The 12,185-nt window shown below is 47.5% G+C and overlaps 1 protein-coding gene across 4 annotated transcripts in view; it reads left to right on the forward strand.

The window, feature by feature from the left end:
- Positions 1 to 12,185, forward strand: part of LOC117603091 (homeobox protein prospero) — a 34,204-nt gene that overhangs the window by 3,460 nt on the left and 18,559 nt on the right. For 2 of the 4 annotated variants that reach the window (XM_034321858.2, XM_034321860.2), the window contains exons 2-3: positions 17 to 505; positions 3,102 to 3,256. In XM_034321858.2, coding sequence (XP_034177749.2) covers positions 17 to 505; positions 3,102 to 3,256 — 644 coding nt within the window. The remainder of the gene's footprint in view (positions 1 to 16; positions 506 to 3,101; positions 3,257 to 12,185) is intronic. The other 2 variants (XM_034321859.2, XM_034321861.2) reach the window with 1 other exon arrangement.

Raw genomic sequence — 12,185 nt, forward strand, 5'->3', positions numbered from 1 at the left:
TCAAGGTATCAATTAGTATTTCCCATCGCAGGTAACGGACACGAGGATCACGCCGAGGACGGTGTCCCGAATCCTGGCGCAGGAGGGTTGCGCATCGCAAGGAGGAAGCGAGAGTCCACCGCCCCCGCCTCCGCCGAGATCGTATCACGCGCCGCCACCGATGCTGCCAGTGTCTCTGCCAACCAGCGTAGCGATACCGAATCCAAGTCTCCACGAGAGTCAAGTGTTCTCGCCGTACTCGCCGTTCTTCAACCCTCACGCGAGTCATCCGGGTCAGGTACCACCTCCGGGTCCGCATCACCTACCTGCCAGCCCTCCTGGTGGAGGTGTAGAGCTCAGGGATTCCCCTCCACTGCCCCATCCGCCGGCTATACTGCATCCTGCCTTATTGGCGGCTGCCCAGCATGGCAGTCCGGACTACGGACATCTCAGGATAGACAGCAACGACCGGCCCCCCGGTGATTGCAACTCCGGCGACATCAGTTACGACGGGATTCAGCCTACAATATCCTTTTCTAATGCTACGTCGTGGAAAAGAAAAAAAAAAAAACGATCCGCGCTTTTCCGTTGGTGGAAAGTTGGAGAACGTCCAGAACAACCGAGACACCGGTCAAAGTTTCGCAACCCGTTGCGACGGTATTTCCGGTTCCGTTAACGCAACAACAAGCAGCTGAATCTCGGTTGACTCGGAAGCGCGAAGTAATATCGCGGACGGACAGTGTCTGAACGTTCTCCAAAGAAAGTACGTACGGTTAAACTTTCGGTATTAAATCGGGAAGAGCATGGGGCTACTCGTCAAAAAACGGTTGAAAGGCGAAAGAGTTGATGACGATGCTTAGGAATGTTTTCTTTTTCTCCCTGTTGAAGGGAACGCGAAAGGCTTGGGAAAAAGTTTTGAGAAACAAGTAGAAGTTGAAACGGGAGAAAAAGTCGACCGGTCGACAAGGAGAACGAAGTCGACAAAGAGTCGAAGGGCGGAGGAGGTGGGATAGGGTAGGGGGGAGGGAAGCTCGGACGAATGTTAGATTAGTTTGCCACGGAGTTAGGCTAATGTTGGCTGCACCTACGAGCAGAGTTTGTCCGGCAACAACGCGCCAGGTCGAAAGTTCTTTGCCTACTCGGGCCCACCCCGAGCCTCCAGTCTCACCCAACTTCGCAAGCCAATAATCTGTCCCGCAATTTCGGAATTTAACCGCGGAAACGAGAGAGCAGCCGTTCCGCGAACTTCCCTTCGCGAACGTCTCGACTTATCGTAGATAAGCCACTTCTACTACTTCTCGGACCGTACGAGAATTCACGGCTCTTACTCTACCGAATTTATTTCATTTATTCGAAATATTGTAAATCTTTCGAACGCGATGCAAGTGCGAAAACGTAACCTTATAGTTACGCTTTTTCACTTGATATAAATAACCGGTCAAGTTAAGACGCGTGCTGAGGATCGTCTGTAAGCGTGATCAACGGGCGCGAAAAGTTCAACAGGCTCGATTATCACGCATGACCCGGCCAGGTAACTGTCGCGTTGCCCTTCTCCCTCACTTACCGAAAGCGCTCGTAAATATATATTCCACACACCTATCGGAGCTGACAAGCAGGAAAAAACGACGTGTGTCGGGCGGGGGCGTGTAAACGCGTCGCAACGATGCAACGTCGGAAACTGCAACGGCATGTGTTGGTCCGGGTCGTTCGATCGGCAGCGCGGCGTTCTTTGCCGCCTTTTTAGCCGGCCTTTGATGTAAAATCAATGGCGCATTTTTTTCACTCCCTCCTCTTGGGGTAGGTCGAGCGCATGGCCGCGGCGCAACCTGCTGCTGTTCACCACTCTCTTCTCGATTCACCCTTGTCTCTCGCTGTTCCTGCCTTGCCGGCCTTCCATCAATCCGAATATGCTTTTGCACGTTGGACGAGTTTCTTTCTCGGTAGATGCTCGGCGACGGTCATCTTTCTCAGGTTAGCGCCCGTTTAGCAAAGGGTCGTTAATTAGAACATTCGAAGGTGTTAAATTATCCAAAGAATCAAAACGGTCGGTGTATCGCTTCTTCTGCTTTTCCGATGTACCGCTTACGTATGATAATAAGGGGTAAAAGGGCACGAGGAATGGAAGGCGAAATAACCCTTATTGCATTCTGGCATCTCGTTATCGCTCATCGACGTTACCACAAGCGCAAAATGCGACGCGCGGTGCACGCACGTTTGATGCGAACGACTACACTCGTCGACTCGTTCGCTCGTGAACGACGAGCAGCTTGCTTGTACGATGAGAGAGTTTCGCGCGGTTGACAGTAACACCAATGACGATAGGCGTTCGTGAAAATTTGCAAACGTTCCGCGCTTTTCCTGTCGCCATACGGAATTAGATGGCTTTCAGTGGATCGAGTGTCCGGGGTGAAAAAAAAAAAAAAACGTTGCACAGATTTTTTCACGATTATTCGTCGCTTTCACCCCTCGACGAGGATCGTTCGAATCGCGCGGGAAACTGTTGCGCGATATCACGTGGCGAGCCTCGTTATTGATGCGGGTTCCACTTCATAATTATTTCGTTAATTTATTTAAATCGTTCGAAATGATAAAAGAATTGTTCCAAGAGATATTGAGCTGTTCAGAAATGTTTTTCAACATCTTCCAATCTTTCGAATGAAATGCAACGAAAAATTTTCTGGTTACTTAAATCACAGACGGGCCGCAGAAGATTGAACACACGGATTAACTAAATAAGAATGCGATGAAACCACATGAAGAGATCCTATTACCGATAAGGAGTCGGTAAGGCTTCCGTTGAGGATACGACCAATCGTACGGGTCAACCTGGGCGAGAACGTTAGAGCCCGACTACCCTCGCGACATCCACAGCTTGTACGATTTCTAATCCAATTTGATACGAAGGAAACACGATTAAGTTTGAGATATTTGCGTACACAGAAACGTACTTCTTCGGACCTACGATACGATACCGCTCGTCTATACAATTACAGCCCATGCTCTTCGCTCGTTGATAGCGTAAAGGTATTTCTATTTTTCGCAACAAGGATTCACCCTTCGGATGGGGGTGAAATCTTGATGATGTAATGCAAGCAAACAGTATTTCCTTAACCACGATGAACTCGTCGACGTTGACGCCGATGCATCTGAGGAAGGCGAAACTGATGTTCTTCTGGGTCAGGTACCCGACCTCGTCCATCCTCAAGATGTACTTCCCTGACATCAAGTTCAATAAGAACAACACCGCACAGCTGGTCAAGTGGTTCTCCAACTTCCGGTGAGTAGAACAATGTAATTTATCGTTTGCCTTCGAAGTTGACCAAGAACTGTTTCGAAGTTCGCTCAGTAATCTGAATCTTTAATTATTTATTATTCTCGGATATCTTCGTTTTAATCGAATATTGTATCAAGATTATTTGAAATAATACCCAACTATTGACGTATGATTACAACTTCGATAAAATGATTAAAATTTTTTGTCAGATATCGAAAGAATTCTTGGTCCGACATTTAATTGCATGATCATTGTGTACTCGGTAATTGAGCAAGGACTGTCACCATACGAATATACGAGGATTTGCATAACATTCGCCACGATCGTGAATTCATGGTTCACGACAAGAACCAAGTTCCCATCGCGGATATCGGATCCTCGAATTCATTCTCGATTAACATCGTGTCGCCACTCCCTCGACTCTAGTTTCCGTGTTCGATGGAAAAAAAAAAACAAACGCGCGGAGATCCTGGAAGACGTTTCTGTTACGCGATCCCGACGTGTTCCGTGTATGCAAACGAGAACGAGTTGCTTTTCAAGGGATCGACCACTCCCTGCGTAGAAGCGGTCAGAGCCCAAGAGACGAGAGTCACGATGGGTGTGTCCGAATCTTAATTACCCTCTCTTCAGCTGGGCATAAGTAACGTGACTACGTTGCGCCAGGTATAGAGAGTAAGAGGCCACGGGTACCGACACACACCGGCCAACAAGCATTAGGCTGATTATAATTAGCCTGAGTACAGTACAGATCCGAGATACAAGGCGGTCGAGAAGGCCACGCATGGTCACGCCGCTACATTATTGCCACTTTCTTATCGCGAGAGACGCCCATCCTCCTGGAGACCATCAGTTTTCAACCGCCTCCAACACTTCGCGTTATGTATCTTCATAGTTAGACAAAACTGTTCGTTTCGTCATTTTTCCTCAGAATCCTAATTTGGATAAATATTATTCTAGGATCATTATCTCGCATTACCACCAAATTTTCGAATAATTATTATAATCTTCGTGTAATGAAAAATATCAAATTTGAAATATTAATAATAGTCCGGTTAAATTGAACTTATACCTACGTGTAAATGAATAATAAAAATTTTTCACGCGCTAGACATAGAAAGACACGGCGTGAATTTCATCATCGGTTTCCGATGTGTCCATCATCGCGCATCGTTTCGCCGATCTGCTACGAAATATTCGAAGCACTCGAGCGAGACCGGCCGCAAAAATTTAATTAATACAGAAAAAGGTCCATTAAAAACGGCCCCATGGAAATGAGGAAAGGGTGTACACTTAAAATTCCGTCCCGGGAAAATGAGCAAAAAGTTGGCCGAAATTTTATTCCGTTGCAAAATAACGCGGTCGAGTCACGTTTCGCGGAACGTTTGAAATTGTTCCGATCTAGTGATACTCGGCGATGGATTAGGAACTGTTCGTACGAAATTCAAAACCCGACGCACGAAGCATAGAGAGAGAGAAAAAAAAATAATTCATAAATCTGTAGGTTTTTATAACGAACCACTAGGAGGAAGAAGTTATCCCTCGTGATATTAATCGTACCCCACGTCCCTTGATCTCATCCCCCTGGCCCTGTTTCGTTCTCTCGAAACATCACCATCGATGGCAACGAGAAAGAGAATCGTTTACGGTGAACAGAGCGTGTTCGGTGAAAGTTAATTACATAAAGCTAATTACCGGACGAAATATATTTTTTGTCGTGTAAGCCGCGGGGCTGTTCGGTGCCTTTCCTTTGACCTACCCTTTGCCATTCTTAACTTCGATCACGAACCGGACCAAAAATGAGCGAAACACGACAAGGGTTGTCTCTAAATCTCTTTTAGAGAATTAGAGAGAAAAATTAGAGCTCTCCCCATGATCCGCCGTCCGAGGGTTGGAAAACATTATGTGATCTACGTTTGCTAACTTCCAACAAAATATTGTCTGTCGAACAATCTTAAGAATAGAACGTATGATTGTAAATTGAATATTTGACATTAATTACCGGCACAGATCGTGCTCGGCCGCTTTAGGGTTAACCGGGACCCGGCGATAAAATTAACGCGTTCGAGGCGGACCGTTTGCGACAGATAACTGTTGCGGCTGGTAGAGAATGAACCGCAAGGGGGAAAAAAAGATCCTCCCTTCGAACCGTGCCAGTAATAATCTCAATGTTTCTAGCCGGCCGTGTCCATAAATAATTACCGGCGCGCCCTCCCCTTCGGCCACCCTAACGATCGTGAAAGGGAGAAATTGACAACTTTCCTCTTGATAATCCTTGCATACTAGTTTCGTACAAGTTTTCCCGTAAAATGCCGATTAAAGGACGACACGAAGGTGCCAATCTCGCGGCTCATTAGGCACACTTTCACCCTACGGGGACCCTCTCCTTTGACGACTAATCACGTAAGGGTTTACCCCGGACACTTTTTCCTGCTGGCCTCTGCCGGCAGTCGTTGTCGAGCGTGCTCGATCTGATAGCCTAATGCACGGCTTCCTATGCGGAAATGCCTCGCCACATTATTCTACGCTGCTCCGTGTATCACTCCGCTCTTCACCCTTCTTCGCCCGAACCTGCCCCCTGAACGTTGTACTTTTGTCACGAGAACTCGTCCACTTTCCCCCCTCCAGAGCTTTTCCAATCTTCCCTCGCCTCGGAAAAATATTTGATCGAGTCGATCAAACACGCCACTACGCGGACATACTCGTCGATCTTTATCGCTGTCTTTCGCGGTTTCGACCGGCAAATCGCTTCTGGTGAAGGGTGGAAAAATTGGAAAAATTTCTACGATTCATGGGAAATTTAATTCTGTGAAAATTAATTCCAGAAATTATTTCATACCAAAAGGGTTAACGATATATGGAAATAATGATTCATAAATGGCTCGTCTGTCGCGAATTTCCTCCGTTTCCCAGTGCAACAATGAAAAAAAAAAAATCGGTCCCGATGAGAGGGAAGACGGGAACAGAAAAGGGACGGGGGTGAGCGTGTAGGGAAAACGGTGAACGAAAGGAGATCGTGTGAGAATGAGAGGGATGAGTTTTCACAAAGCGATTCTTCGCACCCTATTTTCTCACGCGCGCGTCGAATCGAAAGCGCGTCCGATATCTTACGGAGACTCGTTGACGTCGAGCGTACATCATCGGATCTGCTTATACCGTCGACGACGACGACGACGATATTGACAGCCTTCGTTCGATGAAGCTTGCCGGGGGGGATGATTGGGGTCGTCGATGACAGGGTTCCGACGCCTGTGTGCCGCATTCGTGCTCGTACGTGTCTCTCTATCTGCCTGCATCTCTGCCTCCGTTCGTTCGTCTATTTGTGCGCGAAATAAGGGGAAAAAAGGAAGACAGAGGAGAAAGAAAAGGTGAGATCAGCGAGGACTCGGGTTAGTTTTGTTATCAGATCCTGTGCTAGGACACGCGACTCGGTTGAACGATCTTATCGCGAGGATGGAAGGAATTTTTATGTCGTATAATGGACAGCAGTCGTACACGACACGAAGACAACAGCGCGATGGATTTGCGTTGCATGGAAACGAGCTTTCTACGTGCGGCGAATAACTCTCTTTGAGTTTACGTATTGGATTTTATTAGAAAATCCAATATTAACCCTTTATACTATAATTCTTATCTAATATACCGCAGAAATGAAAATACAAAAGTACGGGATAGAAATAAGGAATCGAAAGCTCTCGAGTGGTTAAATAATAAAGTCGACGATGAATTTACCCAGTCACGCTTTCGAGGGGTTGCTTATCGTCTCAAAATCCCCGATATAATTCTTCAGCAAGGGTGCCTCCTTCTAATTTCTTCTTCGCCTCGTTCTTATCAATCGACAATCTACTTTGTAGCGGACATTACCAGCCGGCCCTCCACCCTATTCCTACTGACCACCATGGTTAGGGTAATGACGCGGTAATTTTCTAAACAGGAATTTCCTTTTCCAACCCCTTATCTACCGGTCGAGCACGTGACCGATCGTTAACGTCCGGTTTCCTTCGTTACTATCCTTGCTGACTGGTTTAGTCAATGATCCTTGATTCCACTGTTCACCAGAAAATGAATACCCACGTTAAAGCAGAAAGCAAGAACTTTCGTTTGTATGAATCACGGATTTGTAGAAATTAAATTCTCTCCAGACAGCTCATTTAGTGATTTAATTATTCATACCAGGCGAACGTTCTATTTCAAGATGCATTCCAAATCATGCATTCCAATTCGTCTCTTCTTGAATAACTATTACAGCTGTGCTATAATCATTGCATTTATTAATAATTAATTATATACACTGAAATTTTTATAGAATTCAAGTTATTCAAAATAGAATATAGAATTTTAGTTTAGAATTATATAGAATTTTAGTTATTCAAAAAGAGAAAAATTATCATTTAAAAAAAAAAAAAAAAAATAATGGGAACCAAAGATTTGAACCGAGAACCTTTAGATTGCGAGTCCTGTGTTTAACCACGGAACGGATCCATGACTCGCAATCCGAAGATCATCGGTTCAAATCCTCGGTTCCCAACAATTTTTTTTTTTTTTTTTATGATAATTTTTATGTAATAGTTATTCAAAAAGAGACAAATTATCATTAAAAAAAAAAAAAATGTTGGGAACCAAGGATTTGAACCTTGGATCTCTAGATTGCGAGTTGTATGTGTGAGTTTGTCATACTTCAGAAAGTAAGGAGTAACTAACTGTAATTGTTAATATCTTTTAAACAATATAGACGTGTTCAGCTCGACGAGCTCTACAAGCTGGAAAAGTTTCATTAATAAGTAAGTGTAACACTTGGGTAGTTCCCTTTGTCAGTCTAGACATTGAAATTTCTTAAGGCATTCCACAGTTTGCGTATTCTAGAACTATTTTAGACCTAAAACCCAATTACCAGTTTCCAAGTTGTAATTAACATATAATACCTTCAATTTAAATAGACTAAAGGATACTAATTTAAAAATTCACGACACACCTGCTGACAAAGTGTTAAACGGAGAATAATGTGGACTCGGTTGCCAAGTCAATTACCAGCCACACCTCATTTAAGAAAGTTAAAATAAAATGAAAGCCGCAGGGTAGGTCGATCGGAGGTTCACCGAAATCTTGGAGTGGAAACGGGCCGAGAGACTGCAGGCAATCTCCAGTGACGGGACCGCGTGCATTCTCATCTCCTCGGCGCGCGGCGTCCGCTTGCGTTTTAATCGCACAAGATTGTACATGCCTGGTAGGAAGTGCAAGGACGGGGGAGGGAGAGGGGGGTGTGGGTGTGGGTGGGTCGAGGTTGGAAGGCGTGCGTGGGCGGCCGCGTGGTAAACAGGCGAGCAGGCGAGGGCCATTTAGCGAGAAGGCTAGACGCGAGCGTCACGCGTGTTCCCGCACGTGTATATACGCGGACACGCGTGTGTTCGCTCATACGCGAACGATGACGAGCGAGCCCCGGTTTTCTCTTATTGTGAGGAATAAGCTGGCTGCAACCGAAGGGAAGAGAAAGGGGTTGGGTAGCCGGAGAAAATTCGAGCCTTGAGGTAGTTAGACACACGGTGAAACGGATAGGAGAGAGAAAGAGATCGAGTTTCACGGAAGAAAAGAGACTGCGGCCACATACGTCGAGGAGACGCGAAACGCGTGCCTACGTTCGCAGATAACGTCCCGTCCTCCGCTACACTACGCGACCACTTTCCCGGCTAGAAGCAGAGCAACACAGCAGCCTTGTAATTATTATGCTCTCGTAATCTATTCTACTTCCACCTAACTCCACCCCCTATACGGTCGCTTCTTCCGGCACGTTCTTCTTTCAATTCGTTGCCGGTTCCTGCTTGCCGTTTCGTTGTTTCGCAAGTCTCTTCCCTCGTTTCCTCCTCTTTCCCCAGGAATCGCTATATTTTCCAAATCGCGTGCGCTCTTAATTGCACCCATTTCCTGAATCTAATTTCGTATTAATTGATGCTGTCCTTCCTCCTCCGAGGATCGTGAAAAGTTCTCCTTCGATTTTCTTCTACCGAAACCGGCAAATACCAGTTCTTTGAGACAAAAGGCGGCAGGGTAGCGAGGAGGGACGAAGAAGGTGGTAGGATCAGAGGGAATACGTCGAACATGGGAAAGGGTTGGGGGTGGCAGAGATAGCGGGAAGAAAAGGGAGGGAAAGGAGAAGACGACAAGGTGGTTGGACGAGAAAGGGGTAGGAAAAGACGGGAGAATGTATGGTGGTAGTTCCGTATCCAGGACCCTCTAATGAAGAGAAGAAAACTTTGCTCTTTGACTTTCGGACCGCGGCCTTGCTGACGGCTATACCTGCTCCTCGAAGGGAACGAAGGAATGGAAAAGAAGACGTCGGTGATCTCTTCGTCCGCCGCGAGGCCCTTGAAATCCACAAAGGAGAGCTCCTCTCGCTGATGTTCTCGCCTGTGTCTGTACACGGTTGTTCTACACGCGCGTCCACCAAAGACGTACACGCACGAACGCAAAGTGGGGGGGGCGAGGGGCAGCCAAGTTATATAGATAGCCGAGCGAGATCTCGAGGAATTCGCGCCAGCTCCTTAATTAAAAACTCAGTGCACGGCACAATGGAGTGGCAACTCTTTGGGTACCGTTGCTCGCTGCTAACGCTGCTACTACCACCACCGTTCCTCACGTTCGCCTTCTGTAGACAGGTGCCTACAATACCGACCTACCCTGCCGAGCAGACTTTTACTTCCTTTCCGTAACGATCAGGGTCCCTCATATCTGACTAAGACTTACACGTACTTCCAAAAGCACCGAAGAAATTTTATTCCCTCAAAAATGATCATTTCTGTCAAATTTCTGTTGAATTTCATTCAGTTTCCCTTGAGCACTTCGGTTCCTTATATGCTTGTGACTTTTCCAACTGCAGCGTATCAATTTGATATTGCACGCTGGAGGAATTGTCGGCTGGACGGGCATGCGTTTGAAATATCGTCGCGCGACAAGGAAAAAGCGCGTCTCGCAAGCGAATTCTTGGGAAGAAGGGTAATCCGGCTTATGGCGGTGCAGCCGGGAATGAAGCACCCTGCATCGAGTCAGCTTACCCCGTACGTGGTGGTTGTGCGCGTAAACGGCAGTCACTTAATTAAAAATTACTTAATTACGTTCTTGGCACTAATTAGTGGCGCTTGGCTCTCTCTCACCCGTGCGGCTCGACTACCTAGGCCGAGCTTGCCACCTCCTCTTTCTCTCTCACTCTCTTTCTCTCTCCGACGCTCGGTCCGCCCACACCAACCACCTCCTTCAACCCTCTCGCCCTCCTCGCCCGTTAGCTGCCTCCTCCATCTCCTCTTACACCCTTCTTCGCTTCTACACTCCGTTCACAACCAGCCGGCAGCGAAATCTCTGTCTTGGTTTGCATTCTTCTTCTCTCTTCCGCCGCAGCGGGAACGTCAGCCCCCGATCCCGGCTCTCTGCCGCTCGCCAACAATCCGCGCCTCGCCCTCTACCCCATTTCTTTCCCTGCTCGCCGGAAGTCAGACTAGCAACGAGTTACCCGAAGCGCCGTAAACTTCCGGTTAACGTTATTTCTCTTCTTATTCGCTTTTCTTCCGCGGTTTTCACGCACCGTCGATCCCACCCTCTCGCTCCGCAGCCGTGTGGACCCAGCTTCCGTAGGGATTACCCCTTTGTTGCCGTGTACACGACTCCGGAGTCATCTTTGAAACTCGAAAGCTATATACCTGCCGTGCGAGTAGCTTCTTTTTCATCATCCTTCGCACAGATAATCCCGAAGTAAACGAAAGAAACTGACAGACGTCGAGACATCTAATCGAGCGTGATTATCCAATTTCCGTGATTAAAAGATAGCCAATTTGTTTGTTGCTCGACTGGTGAAACACACCCCTGATGTCCCTGGTGCGACACCTTCGTCACGCAACTCGCTCCCCCTCCCGCGAACGATCGGGAAGAATAGGAATCCTGATCAGGCAGTCGGACGAGGAAAAGAGCGAAACGAACTTCGCCACCCTTCGCGAAATGTCAGTGGCGTAACATAAGGGGTTCCTGCTGGCGTTGCAGCAGCCAGCCAGTCAGGCAGCAACGGCGCGGCGGTGGCATCGTTCCTTTTCGAATTTTTTGATAATGAACACAAGTACGAGAAACACGACGGGGTATTGGCTGGGCGGCAGACAATGCAGTGGCCGCAGGGTTATCGCGGGAGGAACAACGAAGGAGGCGGGGGCCTGGCTGACGGGATTTCGATGGGAGCGAGCCTCAGCGCGGGGAGAGAAAAGGTGGAGAAGCGGCAGTAGTAGCGAGAAGGGGGTGGCGCGGGGTGATGCCAGGGGACTTTATAGGGGATGTAAGCTTCGCCACTGCAAGGCTAATCCGCCGCTATGAGCTGCTACTTGCAGCATGAGTACGGTACACTCCCTGCCAAAGACTTCCCCCCTTTCTCTCCTCGTCATCTGACGGAGTCTTCTTTCCGGTTCTTCCCGTTGGTCGAACCGAACGGTTCGTTGACCCTGCGCCGGCAGAGAAAACCGCCGAAGAACGACGGAAGATGTTCCCTTCTTCCCGGGTTTTCTTCGTCAACGACATAAGATACACTTTATAAAACGTTTACGAACAATTCGAACATCCTGATTATTCGATAAAATGCTGCATCTCGAATGGTATCTCGGGTTCGCGAGATTAATTCGTAGCGATGGAACAGCCGGGGAAAGATAGTCGGAACAATCGACTGCGCTGGCCTGATTACGTAAAGCCTCAGAGTCTCGTCATTCCGCGGGTATTTAATATCTCGAGGAAAATACTTGTGACGTTCTAAAGAATTTTATTGTCCGGGCCATATGAACCCGGTCCGAGAGGGCTCGTTATCCGTCTTCCCCATTGTGTTCGTCGAATGCATTCCGTGGCGGTGGGAAATTACTCCGAAACATCTGCCGATTGCCAGTGTACTACAATATCAAGCCTCTGTGTGCCTAAGAAA

The sequence above is a fragment of the Osmia lignaria genome, chromosome 12 (assembly GCF_051020975.1).
Source record: "Osmia lignaria lignaria isolate PbOS001 chromosome 12, iyOsmLign1, whole genome shotgun sequence".
Classification (NCBI taxonomy): Eukaryota; Metazoa; Arthropoda; class Insecta; order Hymenoptera; family Megachilidae; genus Osmia; species Osmia lignaria.